The 25,315-nt window shown below is 41.8% G+C and overlaps 1 protein-coding gene across 2 annotated transcripts in view; it reads left to right on the forward strand.

Annotated features, from left to right (window-relative positions):
* usp34 (ubiquitin specific peptidase 34) overlaps window positions 1-25,315 on the forward strand; it is an 89,307-nt gene that overhangs the window by 45,079 nt on the left and 18,913 nt on the right. Inside the window, exons 24-62 of one of the 2 annotated variants that reach the window (XM_080456593.1) lie at window positions 138-237; window positions 1,437-1,599; window positions 2,183-2,309; window positions 3,602-3,752; window positions 5,028-5,146; window positions 5,400-5,615; window positions 6,563-6,688; window positions 7,619-7,741; window positions 7,967-8,050; window positions 8,309-8,395; window positions 9,112-9,312; window positions 10,009-10,091; window positions 10,266-10,306; window positions 10,476-10,600; window positions 10,776-10,928; window positions 11,751-11,855; window positions 11,981-12,036; window positions 12,871-13,175; window positions 13,421-13,584; window positions 14,011-14,076; window positions 14,389-14,535; window positions 15,088-15,144; window positions 15,974-16,051; window positions 16,280-16,374; window positions 17,508-17,680; window positions 18,491-18,641; window positions 18,853-18,931; window positions 19,062-19,115; window positions 19,226-19,321; window positions 19,820-19,884; window positions 19,973-20,048; window positions 20,265-20,312; window positions 20,588-20,653; window positions 20,771-20,851; window positions 21,640-21,725; window positions 22,867-23,035; window positions 23,346-23,420; window positions 24,040-24,191; window positions 24,921-25,074. In XM_080456593.1, coding sequence (XP_080312719.1) covers window positions 138-237; window positions 1,437-1,599; window positions 2,183-2,309; window positions 3,602-3,752; window positions 5,028-5,146; window positions 5,400-5,615; window positions 6,563-6,688; window positions 7,619-7,741; window positions 7,967-8,050; window positions 8,309-8,395; window positions 9,112-9,312; window positions 10,009-10,091; window positions 10,266-10,306; window positions 10,476-10,600; window positions 10,776-10,928; window positions 11,751-11,855; window positions 11,981-12,036; window positions 12,871-13,175; window positions 13,421-13,584; window positions 14,011-14,076; window positions 14,389-14,535; window positions 15,088-15,144; window positions 15,974-16,051; window positions 16,280-16,374; window positions 17,508-17,680; window positions 18,491-18,641; window positions 18,853-18,931; window positions 19,062-19,115; window positions 19,226-19,321; window positions 19,820-19,884; window positions 19,973-20,048; window positions 20,265-20,312; window positions 20,588-20,653; window positions 20,771-20,851; window positions 21,640-21,725; window positions 22,867-23,035; window positions 23,346-23,420; window positions 24,040-24,191; window positions 24,921-25,074 — 4,497 coding nt within the window. The remainder of the gene's footprint in view (window positions 1-137; window positions 238-1,436; window positions 1,600-2,182; window positions 2,310-3,601; window positions 3,753-5,027; window positions 5,147-5,399; window positions 5,616-6,562; window positions 6,689-7,618; window positions 7,742-7,966; window positions 8,051-8,308; window positions 8,396-9,111; window positions 9,313-10,008; window positions 10,092-10,265; window positions 10,307-10,475; window positions 10,601-10,775; window positions 10,929-11,750; window positions 11,856-11,980; window positions 12,037-12,870; window positions 13,176-13,420; window positions 13,585-14,010; window positions 14,077-14,388; window positions 14,536-15,087; window positions 15,145-15,973; window positions 16,052-16,279; window positions 16,375-17,507; window positions 17,681-18,490; window positions 18,642-18,852; window positions 18,932-19,061; window positions 19,116-19,225; window positions 19,322-19,819; window positions 19,885-19,972; window positions 20,049-20,264; window positions 20,313-20,587; window positions 20,654-20,770; window positions 20,852-21,639; window positions 21,726-22,866; window positions 23,036-23,345; window positions 23,421-24,039; window positions 24,192-24,920; window positions 25,075-25,315) is intronic. The other variant, XM_080456594.1, reaches the window with a different exon arrangement.

Consider the following 25,315-nt stretch of genomic DNA (forward strand, 5'->3'; position numbering starts at 1 on the left):
ACTATACTTTTGACAGACTTCTCTCAGCACTCTTGGCTGTTCCCCTGTTATCCCCGTGAGCTCTTACATCTAAGCACCCTGGTTGTCTTGTCTGTCTCTCTGTCTGTCTCTCTGTCTGTCTCTCTGTCTGTCCCCAGCTGTGCGGGATGGACCAACTGTGGGGTATCGCCCTGAGGGCCCAGTCAGCTGACATCAGCCGCGCAGCCATCCAGTACATCAACTCCTACTACATTAATGGTCAGTATACACTCCAGCAGTAATTGCAGATTGAGAAAAAGTTTGCTGTGAATCCATTTCTCAGGTCCTTTGGGGGCAGTATCTGTTGGGCTGTGGCTCCACTGTGAAAGCACAAACACAGGAACATCGCTTACTAGTGATGCGCGGGTCAGGTTTTTTCATAACCTGCCCCGTCCCCCCCGCACGGGAGCCCAACCCGTCCTGCAAAAAATTATATAAATCAACGACCCAGCCTGTCCCGCAACCCGCCAAAAAGGAAAATAATTAAACTGTCTTCTCAACACACAAGCAAGTCCATTCAATTGCTTTCCAGAGAGAGAGAGAGAGAGAGAGAGAGAGAGGGGGATAGAGGGAGGTAGGGAGAAGGTGTGTTGTGGTGTGTTTTTTTTCTTCCGTGGGTTGACCCGCCTCACCCTGCTGCGATAATTGCGTCGAAATCTATAACCCGCCCGCCCGCCTGCCCCGCGGTTCAACCCGCGGGACCTGCGGGCTACGGGTCGGCCCGTGCATCACTAACGCTTACTGTACATGCAATTACATATTCATGAACCAAGAATTGCGATTTTACAACCTTCTCTGTTCTGACACAGTTTTTACCACTAGTAAATCAAATTTGACACACACCATCTGGTGGGTGCTTTAATATCCCTAGCTCCCCTAGGAACATGTTAGCAAGCAGTCGGTCTGCACAATTTTGACTAAAATGTTAATCCCAATTAATTTGATGAATATTGTAATCACTATTGTAATCATTATCAATCATAATAATTGATGATGATTATTTTATTATAATCTTTTCACCTTTGTTACACATTGTGCTTATCTTTGCTGTATCTGGGCCAAATAGTATTTAATGGCCTCTGTGATTTTTATTTGGCTTGTGTGAGCCTATTGGATGGAGAGATGGGGATGTACAGTGTTAAAGTGATTGTTAACCTCTTTGTAATGGTAAAGGAGACTTGGGCAGGGCGTAACAGCTTACCAAATAAGAGGTTTGAATTAATTGAAAACCTAAAAGTTTCACGATGACATAATGTGAAAACCTAACATCATCTCTAACTGGGCTCTATGGCTAGCCTTTCATCTTCATGGAGTCATGAAGATGAGCGGTTACACATGGAGAACCACTGCAGGGTGAAAGCCTGCGATCAATCATAGAACTAAGAGTTAAAATATATATCGTTAACTGCTGCTCCTAGCTGGTAAGACTGGTCTGGAGAAGGAACAGGAGTTCATCAGGAAGTGTATGGAGAGTCTCCTGATGGCCTCAGCCAACCTGGAGAAGGACTCTCACACCAGCCTCATCAGCATCGAGAGGGGACTGCTCATGCTCAAAACTCACCTGGAGGCCTTCCGACGCAGGTACACACACACAACACACACACACCCCAGGGATGTGCATGTCGTGATTGCATAAAACTATGATACTAAAGACTAAAACTATTCAGATCTACAAGCTCATGAACTTGTAGATCTGCAATTTTTGGGAAAAATCGTGAAAGTTTGTGCAAATCTTTGATTATATATATCTTTTAAAGAGAACATTTGAACTCAAATTTTTGCTTCTGGGGGGGTCCCTGGAACAAAACATTTTGAGATGGGGGGTCCGCAGATAATCAAAAAAAAATCTAAATCCTAACAGTATGTTGCTATATCAGTGGTGCTCCAACTTTTCCATGTCAAGGACCCCCAAAATAATATATATTTGGCCACAGACCCCCATCTCAAAGTATGTTGTCCCAGGGACCCCCCCCCCCCCCAGAAGCACAGATAGGAGTACAAAATGTTCGCTTTGAAACATATATATATATTCAAAGATTTGCACACATTTTTCATGATAAAAAAAAAAATAGCTAAATAAATAAATCTTAAAATGACACAGACACGTTCCCAGTCTCAATGGATTAAGGGTGTGTTAAACTCTTTCCTCTCTCCTGTGTGCCAGGTTTGCATACCACCTGCGACAGTGGCAGATTGAGGGCACGGGCATCAGCAGCCACCTGAAGGCTCTCAGTGACAAGCAGTCTCTGCCCCTCAGGATCGTCTGCCAGCCCGCCGGTCTTCCCGATAAGGTACAGTCGTGATGGAATGTGGGCCGTCTGATTCTGTCACAGAATCAGATTCCAGTCCAGAGTTATTAAAATGATCAAAATATGAATCAGGACTTGGGTAGAGTTCTCAAATTCTGCCCGAACCCGACCCAACGGTTTCGGGCCAGGCCGAAAATGTATGCTAATTAGTCGGGCTAAGACGAGCCTCGGGTTCCGTGAAAAAAAAAAAAAAATTATCCTCAAAAACGAAATTTCAACTGTCCCTAGCGGCCGAACGGTAAGGCAGACGAAAATGGCAGTGGATGCGTTGGATGCAGCACAAAGAAAAAAATGTCGAAAATGGCCAAAACTCAAACATCTAAAAACGGCAAAAGTTGGCGTTTTCAAGATGTTTTGGCCATTATTTCTGGAACGGAAGGTCCAATCTGCTCAGTTCAAAGCTTGTTGGATGCGTGACTCTGAGGACATTAAGCATTTTATGACACTTTTTCTGGGTTTTCTGGCCTAAAATGATGGTAATCGTTCGGGCCGACCCAGTTAGGGCCGGGCCTTATTTTTCAGGCCCGTTGAGAACTCTAGACTTAGGTCATTAATACATTCCATATATGCAAAGTGCCGCATCGTGCAGACTGCACTGTTCTGTGACCAGCTTCATCTGAGCAAACAATAAGGCCATGCCATGTTCATTTAGTTATATAGGCAAAACCGAAAGCTTGCTAATATTCCCAGATCAAATATTTATTGGCAGTTTGTAAATTAACGTGATGTGGAAACCAGTATCTCATTCTGCTGTTGCCATGAATAAAAAATGAGCACGATCATAACAAATTCCTGACACTGCAGCATAGCCACTACGACCAGCTAGATGAGTGGAGCTCCTGGCTTCCTTCACTAGTGGGGATGGGCTAGCACAAGCTGAATAGATTAGATAGCTTAGATAAATTGGTTTTGTTTTTGATTAAATACATAGATTGAGTAGTTAGTACTGTACATCAGCAAATCATTTAAAATAATTGATGTTGTGGTAATGAAACGGTGATGCATTTCCTTTTTTGTGCCACATCCCCTGTTACTTTATATATATATATATATATATATATATATATATAGATCTCGATCTATATATATATATATATATATATATATATATATAGATTTAGATCTATTTATATATATATATATTTAAAAAACTCAAAGCCAGAAATCCTACACTATGCCAATGTTTCCAAATGCCAAATTCACATTCGAGGAACCTGCTCTCTCACCTGCCTTTTTCCACGCACACATGCGTTATCTCTTTCCATTGTTTGTAGATGACCATCGAGATGTACCCCAGTGACCAGGTGGCAGACCTGCGTGCCGAGGTCACCCACTGGTACGAGAACCTGCAGAAGGAACAGATGAGCCAGCAGGCCCAGCTCCAGGAGTTTGGACAGAGCAGCCGGCAGCCTGCAGACTTCCCAGGTAACTCCTTAGCCCTTGTTCACCCAAAGACAAAAGATATTGAAATGGAGAACACTAACTTGATTGAAGTCTGACTTTTATCATTACTTTTGCTTAACCCAGTCAATCCGGGAATGCATATATGTGTCATTTTAGATATTTATCTATACACATTATTTTATACTTTGGGCTATTCAAAAATAGCAGATCTACAAGCTCATAGTTTGTAGATCTGCAATTATTTAGAAAAATCATGAACACTTGTGCAAATCTTTGAATATTTATGTTTTCTTATGTTTTTTGTAATCTTTGCTTCTGGGGATTCTACAAATGTCTTTTTTAAATGTATTATTATTATTTTTTTACTTATGTTGCTATATATCAATGGTTCTCAAACCTTTTCATGTCAAGTACCACCCAAAATGGTATATATTTGGCCATGGACCCCCCCCCCCCCCTTCTTAAAATATTTTGTTCCAGGGACCCCTAGAAGCAAAGATTTGAGTAAAAAATGTCTATATATATATATATATATATATATATATATATATATATATATATATATTCAAAGTTTTGCAAACATTTTCAAGATTTATTTTTTATTTTTTAATATAGCAGATCTACAAGCTCATAGCGCGGCACTCGATGCCGTATGAGCTTGTATATCTTCTATTTTTGAATAGCCAAAGAAATCTAAAATGACACTCATGCGTTCCCGGATTGAATGGGTTAAAAAAGGCTGGGGAAAAAAGCAAAATTAAAGACTGCAATCAAGTGAGTTTCTTGCAAACAAGTCAATAGTTTGACTTGTTTTACCTTTGGCTAGAAGCACTCTTATACTTATTGACACTTGATATTATTGGAGTAGAGCACATCTCATGGCACCCAAAGACAGACAAAGACAAAAATATATATACACATTGAGGGTCTGGAATGTTCTACCTCCAATGATCACATTTAATTGTTAATAGTTTATTAATTTATGCAAGTATGCTAATTGGAACATGCCTGTTGATATATCCCGACTACACCATACACATTGGCGTTTCCAGGGACTGTTCAGCCCCCATGTCAAAGTCTGAAGATTTGGGCAGTACAGTGTGTATTGCTGCACACCATTACTATAATAGTGGCCACTGCGCAACTTTCACACGTGTTAGGATTGAAACTTCGAACAGTAGTCAGTCGGGTTGATATTGCTTAGAGATTTAACAAAAATAATGCATATGGGGAAAAAAGCGAACCAAAAATATTTGATCCATGCACCAGTGTTGCTAACCTTGTTGATTTGATAAGATGATGTCTTTTCAGCCGGTGGTTTGATGGGACCAGTCAGAATGATCTCCTCTGGCCATGAGCTGACAACGGACTACGATGAGAAGACCCTGCATGAGCTGGGTTTCAAAGACATGCAGGTGACCACTCTTGTTTTTCTAAATGGATATTCCCTTCAATTATCTTCTCCCCAACTCACCCTTTTATTGATGACTTGATTTTCTGCCATTAATACTACTGTATCTTTATTGCTGTGATTAATTATTGTTTACTTTTATGTAACACATTAACTTTTCATCTTCCTCTGACCTGAACAACACTATCTGAATCAAAGTTTGGTTTCTTATCCCAACTGAACTCCTATCTTGTCTCCTCCTGGCTCTCTTCTCCCAGATGGTGTTTGTGTCTCTGGGTGCTCCGCGGAGGGAGCGGAAGGGGGAAGGCGTCCAGCTGCCAGCCTCGTGCCTCCCTCCCCCCCAGAAGGAGCACATCCCCATGCTCCTGCTCCTCCAGGAGCCACACCTCACCACCCTGTTCGACCTGCTGGAGATGCTGGCCTGCTTCAAACCTCCCGTCCCCAATGCAGAGAGAGCCCTTGAGAGCCCTGAGGTGGGTGTACAGTGTGCGCGAGCGTGTGTGTGTGTGTGTGTTTGGGTGTGGTGCTTGACTTGTCTGGATAGGTAGAAATGGTGAATGAGGCCATCAAGGTTTCTTGTCCGCAGGAGTATTAAAGGAGAATTCCGCCCGACGTTTTTCTTACCTTTTATATGATATTATGATATCCTAGGATGAGTGGTACAGTAGAAAAAAATCCTAACTCCATCCCGAGTCGACCGCAGCTAAAAACCAGAACCTATGGTACTTGCGCTAGATCGTGTATTTTTTGGGTGAGATCTAATGTTCTTATGGACAGAAAACACTCCACAGTGTTTATGTTGGATGCGCCTCTCCAGTCCGGAAGTCTCGCAAGACGAGATTTCACCCGTGACGTCATCCACGTCACTTTGTCAACACTACGGCGGCTCATTTGGGACAAAATTGTGGAGGGTTTTCTGTCCATAAGGACGTTGGATCTCACCAAAAAACGGAACAAAAAAAGCTATTAAAATACGCGATCTAGCGCAAGTCCCATAGGCTCGGGTTTTTAGCTGCGGTCGACTCGGGATGGAGTTATGAATTGTTTCTACTGTACCACTCGTCCTAGGATATCATATAAAAGTTAAGAAAAACGTCGGGCGGAATGCTCCTTTAAGGTCTGCAGAAAGCCACCATCTGCTTGATGAGCTCTTCTACGAAAGGTGGTTACTGCTCTCCCACCAAAAAGCACTCGACACAATTACACATGCCAGCTTCATCTCATTTCTCTCCTATTCCTCCATCATTCTCACATCAGTCTCTGTATATTGCGCTGCTTGTCAGATTTGTTCTCTCATGCAGTTACATTAGTTTTCCACACGGAAGAATACAGCTTTACCAAATTGCCAGATCATTTTATTTTGTGTGTGTGTGTGTGTGTGTGTGTGTGTGTGTGTGGTGTGCATGTCTTGTCCACGCAGAGTGCACGGTGCGAGGAGCTGCACCTCCATGCAGAGAACCTGTCTCGTCGGGTCTGGGAGCTGCTCATGATCCTGCCGACCTGTCCCAACATGCTGCAGGCTTTCCAGAACATCTCCGATGACACGGTCAGTCACCCTTCGTCTGCAACCATCAATTTACCCGGTCAATAGCTTCACTGAGACGACTGTTATTGTAAACGACATTAGCATGAATGCATGTATTTTCTGCACTGGGATTTAAGCTGCCAATTATGGCAGCGTTAGTGCCGTGCTCTGCTCTACTCACCAAGATATGCAGTACACAAGGAATTGAACTGCAGCATCGAAATGTATGTTTCACCCACATAGTAAAGTGTGACATTAAGTATTGCTATGCAACTGTTGTTTATCTCTACCTTTTGTGTCCCTACCACAAAAAGCGCCATCAATCAAGCTATTGCACCATCAAGATCGATGCACTCTCCGCATAGCAGATGCACTAGTGTTGATTTTAACAACACATTTTGAGTCCGTTTTAGTCAGTCTTTTGAATCAAATTCCATTTAGTTTTAGTCATATTTTAGTCATTCGAAATGTTTTACTGTTAGTCCTGTTGTAGTCGACTAAATATCATAAGATTATAGTCGACTAAATCTACTGTTGATTTAGTCGACTAAAATGTATTTTGGCGGTGCCTTGATGGGCGTCATAATGGTTGATTTTACACTTGTTGCAGGCTGAAAATAGCTGATCTACATTGTAGATCGGCTGACCAAGTGCAACCAAACATAAAATGATTTGTCTTTTAGTTCTACTGGATCTCTTCTCCACTCGTCCCTCACTAACTGCCTAGTTTTTAATTGTTGAGGAAATTGTCAATACATTTAGTCTCAGTTTTAGTCATCATAGCTTAGTTTTTATTTTGTTTTTATTTAGTCAGTGTAAAAAGGTAGACGAACATTTTTCGTCATAGTTTTGGTTGACGAAATCAACACTGAGATGCACGTTATTTATTACAGTGTAGCCGTGGCTCTATCTGCACATGACGGACCACTTTATTCATCTGCTGTGTTTTAGAGTGGCGAGGGTCTGTGTTGGAAGGACCTGCTAAGGATAAAGAGTCCTCACAAGCTGCTGTACGCCCTGGAGATCATAGAGGCACTGGGGAAACCCAACCGCCGTATCCACCGAGAGTCCACGGTGAGAGAGATCAATCAATTAGGATTCTTCTTCACACATATTTATTATAGCTGGTTGTTAATGTTGTTTTGTCGACTCCACAGGCCATAGTACCTCTACTACACACACTAAGAAACATGAACATTTACTCTGTTGGTCAGTTTGGGTTGGTGTGGTTTGGGGTTGTCCACAGCAAGGCCGTACTGTACACACAGTGAAGTATAAATTGTTTGTCTCTGTGTCCAGGGGAGTTACAGTGACCTATACCCAGACTCTGATGACTCCAGCGAGGATCAGATCGAGAACAGCAAGAATACATGGAGCTGCAAGGTATGATCAACAACCAACTCATAAATAAAATATATTAATCCTGAAGCGCATTTGCTTTCAAGGACTTTTGCTGGCATATATATATATATTTTTTTAATATATATAATGCGTTCAGATGAATGGCTTATATTGTTCAGTATAACTAAGACAGTACTTTAGCTATTCAATGTTTGGATAATATCTTTCACTCTCTGAATATGTCAAACATAAAAAAGTGTCATTGTAGCATCCATGAACTGTTTTTGTTGTTTTGTCCAGTTTGTGTCGTCTGGAGGGCTTCAGTTACTGGTGGAGATCTTCAACTCAGGCATCCTGGAACCCAAGGACCAGGAGTCCTGGACAGTGGTGAGGGATTGTTAGCCACTTTCAATCTGGCGTCACAGTTTCGCTCATGTCATTATATTTTAAACTATTTTCAAACCCTTTTTAAAAAATAGCCAGATTTTGGGCGCTTTGTTCTGGCTCTTTTAGTGCATAAACGTCATCATGTTATCACGTTTGTTTAGAAACAGGTATTTATGCCATAGAGGGGTTTCCTACTTCCATATGTCTGTGCGAAGGAATGAATAATTGATGTGCAAGTAAATCTTAGTCGATGGTTGTATAGTCCGTTTCACAAGACGATACTTGTAGATAATATAACTCAATTAGCTGAAAATGCTCTAACAAGTCTTAATTTTATATTCAAGTACATCGGCCATACTGTACTTCACTGATCACATGACCCCAAATTCGATTCTCCGGTTCTAAGCAACACAGAAAGAGGGGGGGGGCTTTTTTCTCATTTCCACACAACAGCTCTAAAGTATATTAATGACATAGTTTAGTGTTGTAAATGTGTGGTATACCCCTTTGGGTTTCACATTCACTTCACCAAGCACTGCAGGCTGACGTTCATTGAGCTGTGATTGGTCTTCTTTTGAGGGGACAGGCACACAGACCAATCCTGTTCTAGACGGCGTGGCTGACTGGGAAGGGAAATCTAAATTATAGCGTGTTACCTGCCAAGCCTAACTGTTAATGAATCATATGTATGATGTGGTGGTGATGTCTCCCCTCAGTGGCTGCTGGACTGTCTGGCCTGTCTGCTGAAGCTCATCTGTCAGTTTGCGGTGGACACGGCGGACCTTGACCTGGCCTACCACGATGTCTTCTCCTGGTCCGGTTTGACTGACAGCCAGCGCAAGCGCGCCTGGCCCAGCAAGTCCCGCAAGGCTGCGGGGGAACACGGCAAGGGCCTCCACATCCCCCGTCTCACTGAGGTAAAAGGGATGGGGAGGCGTCATCTGAGAGGAATTGGCTTTTTTGGGGGGCTTGTAGATATTGGTGTTAATTTTGACAGCACACTTTGATTTAGTTTTAGTCATAGTCTTTTGAATAAAATGTCTGTTAGTTTTAGTCATATTTTAGTCATCTGAAATATTTTAGTCTAGTTTTATCGACTAAATATCATAAGATTTTAGTCGACTAAATCTACAGTTGATTTAGTCGACTAAAATATATGTTGATGGCGTCGTAATGCCTGATTTATACTTGGTTGCATACCGGAAATAGCCGATCTTCAAGCTCAGAACGAGTCACAGTGCAACGCGTTGTGAGCTTGTAGATCGGCTATTTTCAGAGCGCAACACCCGAGGGCAACTAAACATTAAAATGACGTGTGTTTTAGTTCTACTGGATCTCTTCTCCACTAGTCCCTCCCTAACATTTTAGTCTAGTTTTTATTTGTTGATGAAATAGTTTTTATTTAGTTTACGTCAGTGAAAAAAGGTAGTCGACAAAAGGTTTTTCGTCATAGTTTTAGTCGACAAAATTAACACTGGTAGATAGACTATTTTTGGCAAAGACGATTGTAGCAGGGGAAAAAGGCAGGGGGCGAAGGATAGACCACTGGGGGACCCCGGTAATTCAACAGGATATTTAAGCGGAGCTCAAATCTCTTGTCATTTCATTCCTAGGTTTTCCTCAGTTTGGTTCAAGGCACCAACCTGATCCAGCGGTTGATCAACGTGGCTTACACTTATGATAACCTAGCACACAGGTAAGAGAAGCATGATCCTGTGCGTGGTGTTGACTTACACTATGTATGACCAACTATTTATGTTTTAATCTTACACTATGTATGACCAACTATTCATTATGTATTTATTATTGTGTACTGTGTTTAGATAATTTTCTCTATACAGCCAACCTGTTCTGTCTGTCTGTCCTACAGAGTTCTGAAGGCTCAATCAGACCACAGATCTCGTCATGAAGGTACGAATTTTAAGTTTAAATTGTCAAGGGTTTTGACAGACTTTTATCTGCCTGTTCTGTTCTCTTAAGATTCTTAATGTCTCAAGTTTCAAGTCTCCTCCGTCATCGTTTTGTTGTCAGTCACTCTGTGACCAGTCACCATTCATATAAAGTGTATTTATGATAACAGTGACCCACTACTCCATGTGGCTGTTGGTGAGCTGGGCCCACTGCTGTTCCATGGTCAAGTCCAGTCTGGCTGACAGCGACCACCTCCACGACTGGCTGAAAAAACTCACCCTGTTGGTGCCTGAGGTGAGAACCAGGGACAGGTGGCTGTTGCCTTGAGATGTACTGTAGCATCTTAACCTGATTTAGTTGGCCATCGCAACTAGAACATTACTATTGCTGTTAGAAACGGTTAGAAGTTAAAAGACAATCCCAGTTCAGTTGGTAACGTCCCACCCATGTGTGTTTATGTCTATGACAGCCTGCAGTGAGACATGAGGCCTGTAACGGCCTCTACAAGCTCTCCCTGTCAGGCCTGGAGGGAGGAGAGTCCATCAACCGCTCCTTCCTGCTCCTGGCTGCCTCAACACTACTCAAGTTCCTGCCTGACGCACAGGCCCTCAAACCACTGCGGGTAGGACACACACACACACACACACACACACACACACACACACACACACTAACAAGGCCTTATTATACAGCTCAATTAAATGCATTTACAATGTGTGGTCCGTCCTGTCTTGCTCAAGGACATTGCGATGTGATGCCAGGAGGAGTGGGAACCTTCTGAGTCCTACCTCTCCATGTCTTGAGCCATTGCCGTTCCAATTTAAGAAATGCCAGCCCTAACGGGCTCACTTCTCCAAAGATTCTTCACTTTTAACTCAGAACACAAACTGACGCCAACAATTCTGAGAATGGCCAGCAAGCTACACTCTGTGCCAGTAATGTTTTAAGTCGCAAGCGGATATTTCCCCCCCGCCCCAATACTACGGGAACCCCATGCGTGTAACCAGCCGATCACCGTGAGAACGGAGGTCACAGAGAATATTCCATGATTTTTCAAAGGTACAGTAAAAATCGCCCGTTTTGGCTGGCAGCAGTGGCACACTATTACTCTGGCAGTCAAAGAGTTAAGGTCAGTGATCTGGCAAAAGTTTTAACATGGCTTCAGTGAACTCCACTCACACAAGACATTTTCTCGCATTGGGACTAATGCTGAGAGAAACACTTTCTACAACTGTCCCAACATCCCATCATTGAAGTCTCCAGGTACAATATCAGTAGTTTGCATACTGGCCAAATTGACCGGTAAAATAGGCTGCCACAGTTAAAAATTACCAGCATTTGGTCGGTGACTTTTATTTTTTTACTGTTGACCAGGAAGGTTAATGCAGTAGCTCATGTCTGTGTGTGTGTGTGTGTGTGTGTGTGTATATGTGCGCCTGCACAGGTGGAGGATTTTGAAGAGGAGCCGATGTTAAGGACTGGGTGTAAGGAGTACTTCTGGTTGCTGTGTAAACTAATTGACAACATCCATGTTAAAGATGCCAGCCAGGTGGGACCCTCAGATTTTAATAGTAGCATAATGCTGGTGATGGGTATTAATTTACAATGGTCACATGTTATTACAGAGCTGCTCTCTCTCTCTCTCTCTCTCTGACATTGATTAATTCTCTGTAGACCACCCTGTTGGACCTAGATGCTTTGGCCAGACACCTCGCAGACTGTATAAGGAGGTAAGAACAACCTTTTTTTCTTCTGGGTATCAGCAGAATAAGCCGATCTACAAGCTCACAACGCGTCACAAAGCGATGCGTTGTGAGCTTGTAGATCTGCTATTTTCAAAGGACTTTTATACATTGTATACATTTGAGAACTTATGAAATGGGACCTTCTGCATAATGAGTACTTTCTACTTTTGGTACTTTAAGTACATTTTGATACCAATACTTTTGCACTTTTACTCAAGTAAATTTAGAATTCATGACTTTTACTTGTAACAGAGTATTTCTAAATTGCAGTATTGATAATTTCACTTAAAGGTATCATGACATTCATTTTCACTTTTTTTATTTTCAATGTTTTATTTGGGGTTTTATGACCTCAATTACACCCAAAAAACCTGAACTTAGAACATTCAGTGGATTTTCTGTGGTCTGGGGTTTTCTGAATAATTAGGCTGAAAAGTAATCTGAGCTTGGCCCTTCGACAGTGAGGTCACTGTCGAATAATCCCGCCCACTCTCCTCCTCGCCCCTCCCCTCCCCTATCCTTTCCTTTGGGGGGGGGCGGAGCAGAGGCGATGATTGACAGGCAAAATCCCTCACCAGCGACACCCGCAGGCAAAGATTTCTTTTTTCATTGCAGTTGAAAAGGCTTTAGAAATGTGAGAGAAAAACACCTGCCATTGATCACTGGAATGGAATTTTCACTTAAAACTTTTTGTACACTTTTGAAGGACCAGGACAAAGACTTTGAATGTGGTGTAAAAGTGAATGTCATTAAACCTTTAAGTAAAAAAATGTGAGTACTTTTTCCACCACTGGACCCTTGACCTTTCCTCTCCTCCAGCCGCGAGATCCTGGACCAGCAGGACGGAACGATCGAGGACGACGGCCTGACGGGTCTCCTCCGCCTGGCCACCAGTGTCCTCAAACACAAGCCCCCCTTCAAGTTCTCCCGCGAGGGCCAGGAGTTCCTGCGCGACGTGCACAACCTGCTCTTCCTGCTGCCGAGCCTGGCCGACCGCGCGCAGCCCAAGTGCAAGTCCCACGCCGCCCGGGCCGCCGCCTACGACCTGCTGGTGGAGACCGTGAAGGGCTCCGTGGAGAACTACCGTCTGCTCCACAACTGGGTCATGTCACAGCATATGCAAGGTTAGGCCGGCCTGTCACGACTATTACATAATAATCGTCTAATTACAATTATTAGAGATCATCACAATTCTTTTTTTGCAAAATTGTCATAATCGTTTCCATGTTGAAAAATGTTCACATATTTTCAAAATATTAAAAAAAATGCAGAAATAGCAGCTCTACAAGCTTACAATGTGTCACTTCGTGACGCTGAGTACTTCTTCCACCACTGAATCTATGTTACCTTCTGTGTTGCTGTCCATCAGCCTCTCACGCCCCGTACAAGTGGGACTACTGGCCCCATGACGACGTTCGAGCCGAGTGTCGCTTCGTGGGGCTGACCAACCTGGGCGCCACCTGCTACCTGGCCTCCACCATCCAACAGCTCTACATGATCCCTGAGGCCCGCCAGGCCGTCTTCACAGCAAAGGTCAGTCACTGCCCACTAGTATTTATGTTTACCCTGCCTGCAGAAATGCATGGACGGTAGTGATGCGCGGGTCAGGTTTTTTCATAACCCGCCCCGCACGGGAGCCCAACCCGCCCCAACCCCACAAAAATGAATATAAATCATCGACCCAGCCGTCCCGCAACCCACCCAAGAAAAAACAAAACACACAAGCAAGTCCATTCAATTGCTTTCCAGAGAGAGACAGGTGTGTTTTGGTGTTTATTTTTTCTTCCGTGGGTTGACCCACGGGTCGGCCCGCGCATCACTAATGGACAGACATGGTAACTCTCATCAGACAGAGAGGAAAACTGTACTGTAATGTTATAATCTGGTCATGTTAGCAGCTTGACCAGATTATTAAAACTACACAGCATGTATTCTCATGGAATGTCTTTATATTTACAGTATGCTGAGGAGATCAAACATAAGACCACTCTGTTGGAGCTCCAAAAGATGTTTACCTATCTGATGGTATGTGGAAGAATGCAGAAATGTACATTAAAAAAACACATTACATTACCCATAATCCCAAACTGGCCATTTTGCTGATATTATGTCAAACTCACAATGCGTTTTCTACCCAGAGGGTGACATAATTGCACAATGGCCGCCGTAAGAATTATGGTTAATGGCACGATACATCACGGTTTATCAATACGCAACTAATGCTGTACCTCTTGGTTAATTTGTAAAAGTAATTTGAGCTGTAAATATAAAGTGTGTATTTGAACTTTGAACCCCTTCAACCAGCAAGCATTCATGCCTCCATTTTGTATGTTTTAGGAGAGTGAGAGGAAGGCCTATAACCCCCGTCCCTTCTGTAAAACCTACACCATGGACAAACAGCCTCTCAACACTGGAGAACAGAAAGACATGACCGAGTTCTTCACCGACCTCATCACCAAGATAGAAGAGATGTCACAGGACCTGGTACACAGTACACACACACGTGCACGCTCGCACACACAAATGGAGTTCAAATGCATCAGTCATTTGTAAAACATTGCTCAATAAGTGTTACCGTTTTTAATTAATTGCCCTAAAACCCAGAAGTGAGTTGCTTTTTTGAGCTATCGGTTCACTTGCGATGTCCAATGCTTTATTCACCAGAGGGCTTATGATGTATGCAGAAAATGAGGTCTGCAGTTAAAATAATGGTATCATTTATGTTATAACAAAATTATATTAGGCTTATTTTATGTAACTGTGTTTGTGGTTCAAAAATCATAAAACGTGTTGATTTGTGGTGATTATCTTAAACAAAACTTTTGAATGTCATAAGGTTTTGGTTGTTTTCTTATTTAAATTTATCCAAACCCTGATGGAAAGATTCCATAGAAATTAGTTCTGGGTTAGTATAGAATAAGATATTGTCACATCAACACTTGGGGCTTCCTCACAATTGCACGATGAAAGCAGCTATTTTCTTTTATATAAAAGGAAAATGTGTATCCTAATATTCTTCTTTTTCTCCCCCGTTAGAAAAATACAGTGAAGACTCTCTTTGGAGGCGTCATCACCAACAACGTTGTCTCTCTGGTAAGAATCAGTGGTGGAAAAAGTACTCACATTTTATTCTTAAAAGTATAAATACTGCAATGCAGAAATACTCTGTTACAATTAAAAGTCTGGAATTAAAAATTTACTTGAGTAAAAGTACAAAGGTATTGGTATCAAAATGTACTTAAATGCACTGCATGGTATCTGCAGCCAGTTGCTTCATCATCTGGTATGTTCATAAGTCGGTGCTAGATAAATTCCTCATTGGCATCGTTGGTCTCCTTACCTCTGTAGTGTTTGGAGTCCTGGTATATCTGTGGAAACAGGGTTAACAGCCCATTGGAATTAGACTTTTTTCCATTTTAACATTCAGACTAAAACATTTTATTTTCCTCTTTCAGAAAAAAAATGAAGTAAATACCAAAATTAGAAAGTACTCATTATGCAGAATGTCCCATTTCACATGTTTTAAAATGTATGTTTAAAAATCTTTTGAAAAATAGCAGATCTACAAGCTCACAATGCGTCGCATTGTGAGCTTGTAGATCGGCCATTTTCAAATGGCCGTAGTGTATAGGGCTGAAGTAGTTAATGTATGTTTTGTGTTAATAATCCAAATCTACAAAGTAACTAGTAACTAAAGTTTTCAAATAATTGTAGTAGCGTAAAAGTACAATATTTGCCTTTGAGATGTAGTGGATTAGAAGTAAAAGTACGGAAAATTGGAAATTGTACTTAAGTACAGTACTTGAGTAAATGTACTTAGTTACTTTACACCACTGGCAAGAATACAGCTCAGTGTTGGAGGAGGGTAGTGTTGCTGTGAGTCAGTGTGTGTTGCTGTTATAATACTCTGCTTCTCCTCCAGGACTGTGACCACGTGAGTCAGACAGCTGAGGAGTTCTACACGGTCAGATGTCAGGTGGCTGACATGAAGAACATCTATGTGAGTGATTTGTAGTGGTGGAAAAAGTACTCGGATATTTTACTTAAGCAAAAATACAAGTAAAAGTCCGTAATGAAAAATGTACTTGAGTAAAAGTACATACTTGTTTATAGCTTGTATTCGTATACATACAAGCAACGTGCTTCTAGAAGTAAGTGGTGCTTTGTTGAGACCCCCCCCCCCCCCCCCCCAAAGAATTGATCATATTCCTTACCTGTATCCCTTCAGGAATCTCTGGACGAGGTAACCATCAAGGACACTTTGGAGGGAGACAATATGTACACCTGCTCCCAGTGTGGCAAGAAGGTCCGAGCTGAGAAACGGTGAGTACTGTAGACCGACATACTAACGGTGCGTTTTAACAGCGGGCGATCAGCGGGCGATCAGGATAGTATTTTCCGGAAGTGCATTATATGTCTATGAGAGCCGGCGACTACTGGCGATAGGGCGAAGTGGGCGGGGGGGCGATGAAAGATGGATTTTCTTTATCTTTTGGACGATGTCGCCCGGGATCGCCCGAGAGTCGCCCGCTGTTAAAACGTACTGTTACAGTGTTGCTTCCACACCTTTTCCTATTTTAAAGGAGTAGTTCACCCAAAAAAGTACACACCCCATGAAGCATTGAATTCATGGAGATTTTGTTTTTGTGGCATTCCTGAGCCAATAATTTGATTACCGGCGGAAAGATGCTAATGTGTCCGGTAGGAGACTCAAAGAAGACTCTTTGTGTCTCCTACCGTAAATACACCCGGGCATCAAATGATTGGCTTAGGAATGAGTCAAAAACAAAAAAATCTCCATTAATTCAAGGTGTCATGGGGTGTGTAATTGATAGAAAATAAGTAATTTTTTGGGTGAACTATCCCTTTAATGCTAGTGCCAGATGTAGGACCATCACTAGCCTTTTTAACACGCTAGTATTAGCCAAGTAATGGCCTATAGCAACCACTAGTAACCTCTTACAGCGGTGGTTCTCAAAGTGCGGTCAAGGGACCCCCAGGGGTCCTTGAGGGGGTTCCAGGGGGTCCCCAGATAAATGTATAGTTAGGAACCAAATGGACCCTTATGTGGCTGTAACTCTGAGAGTGTACAAATGGAACCAAATGGACCCTTGCGGGTCGGTCCGTGGTCTAATGCAAGGGGACCCCCCCAGGGCCCTATATACATCAGCTATTTGAAAATAGAATGTTGACATTTTTTTTAATTTTTCGTTTATTATTTTTGCCTCATGCCTAGTGCAGATTAACATGGACTGTCCTCTGGTTTATTAATGACATTCCTTTCATCTATCTAACATATGTTAACTCCATCCTTATATTTTACAGAATTTTCTTGCAGCTAGGCCACAGTTTCGTCCAGAACTGTTCTAAAGTTGTTCTGCTGGACTTTTGTTGTGGCTGGAAATGTAATGGATCAGATTTTTATGATCGCACGTTGAATGTTGTGTTAATTTCAGGGCATGTTTCAAGAAGCTTCCTCGGATCCTGAGCTTCAACACCATGCGTTACACCTTCAACATGGTGACCATGATGAAGGAGAAGGTCAACACGCACTTCTCCTTTCCCCTGCGCCTCGACATGACACCCTACACAGAGGACTTCCTCATGGGCAAAGGAGAGCGCAAGGAGGGTACGGACATACATTTACACACAACAGCGAGCCCTACCTAGTGGGAGAACAAAGCAAGAATATAATATTTATATATGTGATCCTGTGAAACGCTGGTTGTGAATGTAACAATGTTTCTATGAAGAGTTCCAGACCGCCAGAGATGGTGTGAAACATACTTCTACTACGTTTCACACCACCTCTGGCGGTCTGGAGAACTATGAAATGCAACACCTTTTTGTGTGCTGTGGGATTGTTTCAATTGGTTATTCTCTGCTGTCGGGCAGAAACCAGCTAACTCCAAAATGTTCATTTTTCAGGAAATGGCAAAAAAAAAAATGGAGTTAGGAGGTTTTGTTCATCATTGATAAGAACAGCTGAATGAACTTACAAGCTCACAATGAGGTTGGAGGTCAAAAGGGGGTGGAGTCTGGAGTCAGCAAAACCAACTCCACCCCCCTTTGGTGGACTTAGCTGGTTTAGCAGAAAGTTTGAGTATCCAATGGAGTTGGCTGGTTTTGTCAGAAGCACTTTTTAATACTTTTCATTGGTTCAGTATTTTTAATCAACATATAGACGTAAAGGGTGTTCAATATTACTGTTTTATGGGGGGGGGGGAGTTGGAGTTAGCTGATTTCTGCACGACAGCAACGTATTGCTGCTGTATTTTCGGGCGATGTTTGCCTATTTTCCACCAATGTTTGTCCAATGTCATGCCCAGGATAGGGAAACTATAGAGTTCAAGTTGTTAATTAATTTGTATGAAGGCAGACGATACAATTCCATAGTAATCCCTGTATTTGAACAAAGCAATTGTTTTTATATTTACAGGATTCCGGGAGGAGGGCGAGGCTAAGGTCACAGAGAGCTACGAGTACGACCTCATTGGAGTGACGGTGCACACGGGCACGGCGGATGGCGGCCACTACTACAGCTTTATCAGAAATATCGTCAACCCACATGCCTACAAGAACAACAAGTGGTGAGCACCAGAGTGCATTGCAGTAATCAACATCATTAACCTCCAGCTTTAGGAGAGTGACCTCATTTAGCTCTAAATGCTTACTTAATTCTCTACAAGTTGACTGCAGCAATATCTAAATTGTAGTTTATTTATGGTACTGAATCAATGGTGAAACTAATAGACAGCTTAATAATGTATGTTTATCTCCCCAACCCCCTCCTAACTCCAGGTATCTGTTCAATGACGCTGAAGTGAAACCCTTTGACTCAGCCCAGCTCGCATCTGAATGTTTTGGTGGAGAGATGACGGTAAGAGATAACACCAGAGGGAATAAAAAATAAATAAATAAACAGTTAAACATATACTGTTAGTATGACATTGGGTTGGATTTCATCGGATTGCATCAGATTTCACTCGTGTGCGTTTTTTATCTTTCAGACTAAAACGTACGACTCTGTCACCGATAAGTTCATGGACTTCTCTTTTGAGAAGGTGAGCAGGGTTTTCATACTGTCTTATTTTAAATTCTCTGTATGTAAATATACTGTACATGACAGTGTTTTATTAAACGGTAAACATGAACTTGACCTCATTCTGTCCAGACACACAGTGCCTACATGCTCTTCTATAAGAGAGTGGAGCTGGAAGAGGAGAATGGCAAAGACTTTAGTTTTGATGTTTCTCCTGATCTACTTGAGGTAACTTTGGCTTCATTTTTTCCCTCGTATTAGTTGAGCCACGAAGCATTCGTGAAGCTATTGGAATGAGGTTGACTGTCCACAATGACACTGTATCACCAACAAATCATAACTCAAGGCCATTAAACTTCATACTGTATATTAGCTCTCTAACTCAATATCTGACATATGGTGCAATTTGTCAGTCAGAGGTCAAGAAGGTCAATAAAACATGTACTTCTACTATTAATCGTAGAAGCATGAGACTGATTGCATTTGAAAGCTTGTCTCAACCCATTTCACTTCCTGCACTATGAACTAAAATGATGACGTTAATTGATTTTGTGGTTATTATAATTTGTTCTGAGGTGACTCTAGCTCTGCTATGGATTATCTCACATATGCAAGCTATTTTTCTTTTCTCTGTTCTCCATACCTTAGATTTTTAATGTCAAAACAAGCTGAATTATGATATGAAATTATTCATTGTTTGTGACCTGCCCGTATCTCTCTCTTCAGTGGATTTGGCATGACAACATGCAATTCCTCCAGGACAAGAACATTTTTGAGCACACATACTTTGGGTAAGCAAGGACTCTAAAGACTATCTGTAGTGTATATGTAAATATATTTATTTTGTTCTTTGACGGTTATGATGTGGTTGTGTTACAGGTTCATGTGGCAGCTTTGCAGCAGCATTCCCAGCACTTTACCAGATCCCAAAGCCATCTCACTTATGACCGCTAAGGTTAGTGTCCTGGACCACTTAGCCATAATCTAGCCCAGTGGTTCTAAAACTTTCATGTCAAGGACCCCCAAATTAATATATATATATAGGGTGTTGTATGTGGAGTGTTACAGTTTTACAGAGTTTCTCTGTGCACACTTTACATCAGAAAACCTGACGTCAATCTGAGAAGGAAAGATAATAACACTGTTTTTATTGTCTTCATTCCGATCACAGCTCAGCACATCGTTTGTCCTTGAGACTTTCATTCACTCCAAGGAGAAGGTAATGAACAAACAGCCTTTCAGACAGTACAGTCACATTGAGAATAAGTGATCTGTTGTCCAAGGCAGCATCTTATTGTAGACAATGCACAATCAACAGTGAACAACACGTTTCATAATGATAGACAATAAGAAATGGCAATCGAGAAAGGATTGAGATTAAGAATTAATGAACAGTTATTCATTTGCTATAGGTTTTATTATTATTTATTTTTTCAGAACCGCTTTTATTCATTACATGGACCTACTACTAATGAGTTGTTGTTTTGTCCACAGCCCACTATGCTGCAGTGGATTGAACTCCTCACCAAACAGTTCAATAACAGCCAAGCGGCTTGCGAGGTTAGGTTTCATCCTTGTAATAAATGTGTTCTTAATGCTTCAAATTTCCAGTACCTTGGTGGGCCACAATTAACTACTGTCCTGTTAAACATCATCCTTGGATATTTTGGGTTCCAGTGGTTTTTAGATCGTATGGCAGATGACAATTGGTGGCCCATGCAGATTCTCATCAAGTGTCCTAATCAGATCGTCAGACAGGCAAGTCATCTTGTCCTTTGTGTTTTCATTTGGGGGGAAAAAACTTGTTATGTAACTTTTTTCTTGATTGGGCTATATATGAGGCAATGCAATGTTATGTTGTTGATATGTATGCAAGAAATGCTTCTGTCAAAATCCAACAAACAAATATATTAACTCATTGAGTGCCATTGACGTGTTTCACGTGTTTTACCGCTATGGCGCAACGTGCCAATGACGTGTTTGACGTGTTTTTGAATTAAAAAAATAAAATAAAATAAAATGTTCAGAACATTATCTGAAGATTTGCAGCTCCATCCACTCCTTGTTTAACGTATAACTGAAAAAGGCTGTATCTCGCTTCCTAAGCACTTTTTTTTTACTTTGAAAAAATCTCTGGCACTGGGACAACATAGCCAGAAATAATTCTGGCACTCGGTGAGTTAAGAAAATAAAAAAAAGACAGGCAAGTCATTCTCAAAGACTGTTGTATGTGTATGGTATTTAGAATGAGACAAATGTAATGATGGAACCAAACAACTGACCAATTGTAATTTTGAGTTACATTTCCTGAAATGTGCCTTTCAGTTTTACTTTACATATTTTCACTGTAATGTTACTATTAGTCCTATGCTCTGTCTGGTTTGCTGTATGGATGTTAATCATGTTAATGCTAATAATAGCAGAATATGTGATGTGTGTGGTTTATTCATTTCATTTTTATAGTTAGATAAAAATGTACAATTGGTGTTTATAAAGACATAAGAGTATAGATCTTTTACACCACTGTCCCTCTCGTATCCCTGCAGATGTTCCAGAGGTTATGTATCCACGTCATCCAGAGACTCAGACCTGTTCATGCTCATCTCTACCTGCAGCCCGGCATGGAGGACGGGTAAGGATGGACAGACAGATGGACGGACGTGTTGCTTATATAGAAGATATTCTTCTATAAGTTAAGCTTAGTTACCTATTTCTACTTCAGTGGAAACTATGACAGTACAGACCTGTGGTACATCTTAGTACTTATTTTAACCACTGAAGAGCAAGTCATTTTTGTTAATGCATTATTGACTCACAGAGAAAGAACAACAAAAACATCACATTGCGATGCATTGTGAGCTTGTAGATCTGCTAGCTAAGTGGTTAAACGTTAACTGACATCATGACCATGCCACTAGAGGTGTGCAGTATGACTGAACGTTGTCATGTCTGTGATAATAGTTGGCTGACAGTGATACAGACAGAGGGACCATGTCTCACCCAGTGGCCTAGCATTTTGGACACTTAAGAAAGTTTCATGCTCCAACAACAAAGACACCTGCAGCAACTATAGTCTTGTTGGCTGGTGCAAACAGGACATAAAATTGCCTTTGAACCTGAACAAAGCTGCCTGTTAACTTCTGCCAAAGACAGAGGAACAACAAACAGTTCATGTGTCGTGATGTTATTCAGGTTGACTGGGCGTCCTGCTTCATATGCAGCGATGACGCGAGATACGACCTAACAAAGTACTCATAAACAAATACCTTGCTCACCCTCTCCCACCCACCCCACCAACCACGTATATTTTGATGCCAATACTTTTGTACTTTTACTCGAGTACATTTTGAATTCTAGACTTTTACTTGTTAACTGAGTATTTCTACATTGCAGTATTGGTACTTTTCTTTAAGTAGAAAATGTGAGTACTTTTACCACCACTGCTTCGGGGTCACAAGGGAGAAAGGGTGAAATAATCAAATATTACTGGGAGATTTAGTCACCTCAGCACATTGACAGAGACACTTCAGTTTATCCTCTTTGTTAGGACACATACTGACAGTTCAAACCGAATTATGAGAGGAATTATAAAAAAAACGAAGACCCCTATTCCACCGGCATACGGTGGATTCTTATTTGGAACACATTGAACTTTCTATATTGTGTCGATTTCCTCAAAAATGCCTACAGGGTTACGGTATTTAGAATTTCCTGTCTTGACTATTCTTCCTAGTCACTCTCTCTCTCTCCTTCCTGTCCCTGGGTTTCTCCAGCTCTGATGACATGGACGGACCGGTGGAGGACATTGGCAGCCGCTCTTGTGTGACACGCTTTGTCAAAACTCTGCTGTCCATCATGGAGCACGGAGTCAAGCCCCACAGCAAACACCTCACCGAGTACTTTGCCTTCCTTTACGAGTTCGCCAAGATGGGGGAAGAGGAGGTGGGTTGGTGCTCCTCAAGTGCGGCAACATTTTAAATGTTAAAAACAGAAGTTGGGGACAAATAAATACACCATTATGATGAAGATATGATGTACTTTGGTATTGCGTGAAAATGAAGTCTTTCTTACTAGTCTGAATTTGGATTAGTTTGAACTGGAGTTCACATTTTCAGAGGTTAAAAGGTTAATTAACTATTCCATGATTCAATTCAACATGGATATAAAGATGTTTCTACAAAGACACCATTGGTGATAAATTGTAAACATATAAGACTTTATGTCTAAATGTGTTTTTTTAAATGTTCCACAGAGTCAGTTCCTACTGTCTCTACAAGCCATCTCTATCATGGTGCACTTCTACATGGGAACAAAGGGTCCAGAAAATGTAAGTTCCAAGCCTAAGGTACTGTATAACATTTTTGAAAAACACGCAAGCATAGATATTGCTTTGCACACAAAATATGCTGGAAGTTGTTATGCCTTGGTCAATATTACATGCTCCTTCTGACGTCATTCAGAACTTCTGATGGCCGGCCTCAGAACTTTCTCTCAGAACTCCTGCACCCTCAGATGTCCTGGCCCGCCGAACTAGTTCGGAAAGCCCGTCCGAAAAGGCAGTTTTGTCCAACGTCGGAAGGAGCATGTATTGACCTTAAGCCTGTGTGTTCCCACCAGTCATGGAATTTCAGGAATATCATTAGATTCCTTTAGATTGTTTATTTATTGAGTGAGGGCAAACCCATCCTCTCTGAAAGATTGCAACACAGGTGTCCAGCCGGAATCTAACTGAGGACATTGTGATTATATGAGCAACGCGCTGTACGGTCTCATCTACAGCTGCTCTGCCAGAAAGAAATTGATACATTTTTGTCACATCACACCCAGGGTGAAAACCCGGCCCTAAAATCTAGTGAAAGATTTCTAACAAATAACGACACAAGTATGGGTTGCATTTCCACAGTTTTTATTCCATGTGACCGTAAGCGTGTCCTCCTCCCCTTCAGCCGCAGGTGGAGGTTCTGTCTGAGGAGGAAGGAGAGGAGGAGGACGAGGAAGAGGACATCCTGTCCCTTGCAGAGGAGAAGTATCGTCCCGCTGCTCTGGAGAAGATGATCGCCCTCATCGCCCTGCTGGTGGAGCAGTCCCGCTCAGAGAGGTACAAGTCTCTGCATGGATAACGTACATTTACACCCGTTAAGAAAAAGAAAAGAAAGAAAAGTCACTGGCAACCGCATAGAAATATGTCTTACTTATTTAACCCATTAACACTTTCAAGATTTTTCAAAAAGTTCAATAATAGCAGATGTACAAGTTTGCAGCGCGGCCCGAAGTGACGCGCTGTGAACTTGTATATCTGCTATTTTTGAATAGCCAACGCTAAAATGTAAAATGACACAGATACCTTCTTGGTTTTAATGGTTTAAGAGCTTATGATCATCCTCTTCTTGAATGGATTGTATAACCACTTAAGCCCTATCGAATTACTTGTACTTACTCATGTCAAATAGTGAAAATAGCTCATCTTCTCTAAGTGTGAAACTTTGTGAATTTTCTTTTACCTTTGCTCCTATAAAGACATATAGCTACACTATACAGTTTTGTTGTTTATAGATTTTCTTGAAATTGTACATAAGAAACTGCAAGTAGTTTGGCTGCTAGACAATCAAGTGGTCTCTTGTGACCCGCCAACTCAGTTAAGGGAATTATTTGCCCTGAATTTAGCCTCTCAGACAGTGTTTAGTCCTAGGCTGGGTACCGCCCCCAAAAACCTCTCTATTCTTCCACCTCCCCCTGTTCTGTTCTGCTTTTCTCTTGTCTTTCTCTCCCATCATCTGTTTGTCCTGGTCACCCAACCTCCATTCTTTTCTCTCACCGTCTTTCCCAGACATTTGACTCTGTCTCAGAGTGACATGGCGGCTCTGACCGGAGGTAAAGGCTTCCCCTTCCTCTTCCAACACATCAGGGACGGCATCAACATCAGACAGACCTGCAACCTCATCTTCAGCCTCTGCCGCTACAACAACCGCCTGGCCGAGCATGTAGGTTTACTGTGTCTACACTCTCTCACACACACACACACGCACACGCACACGCACACGCACACGCACACACACACACACGTCTTACTATCCACGACATCAAAAGCAATTCCTTGTAAAAAATGACATATTTCTTTTCATTTTCAACCCTAAACCTAACGCTTAAATGCCTAAGCCTATCCCCAAACTGAAGCTTGTGCTAATTGTAACCATAGCTCAAAGAAATGGCAATAGCCATTAA

This window comes from Gymnoscopelus braueri, assembly GCF_963280865.1.
Source record: "Gymnoscopelus braueri genome assembly, chromosome: 2".
In the NCBI taxonomy this organism is placed as follows: Eukaryota; Metazoa; Chordata; class Actinopteri; order Myctophiformes; family Myctophidae; genus Gymnoscopelus; species Gymnoscopelus braueri.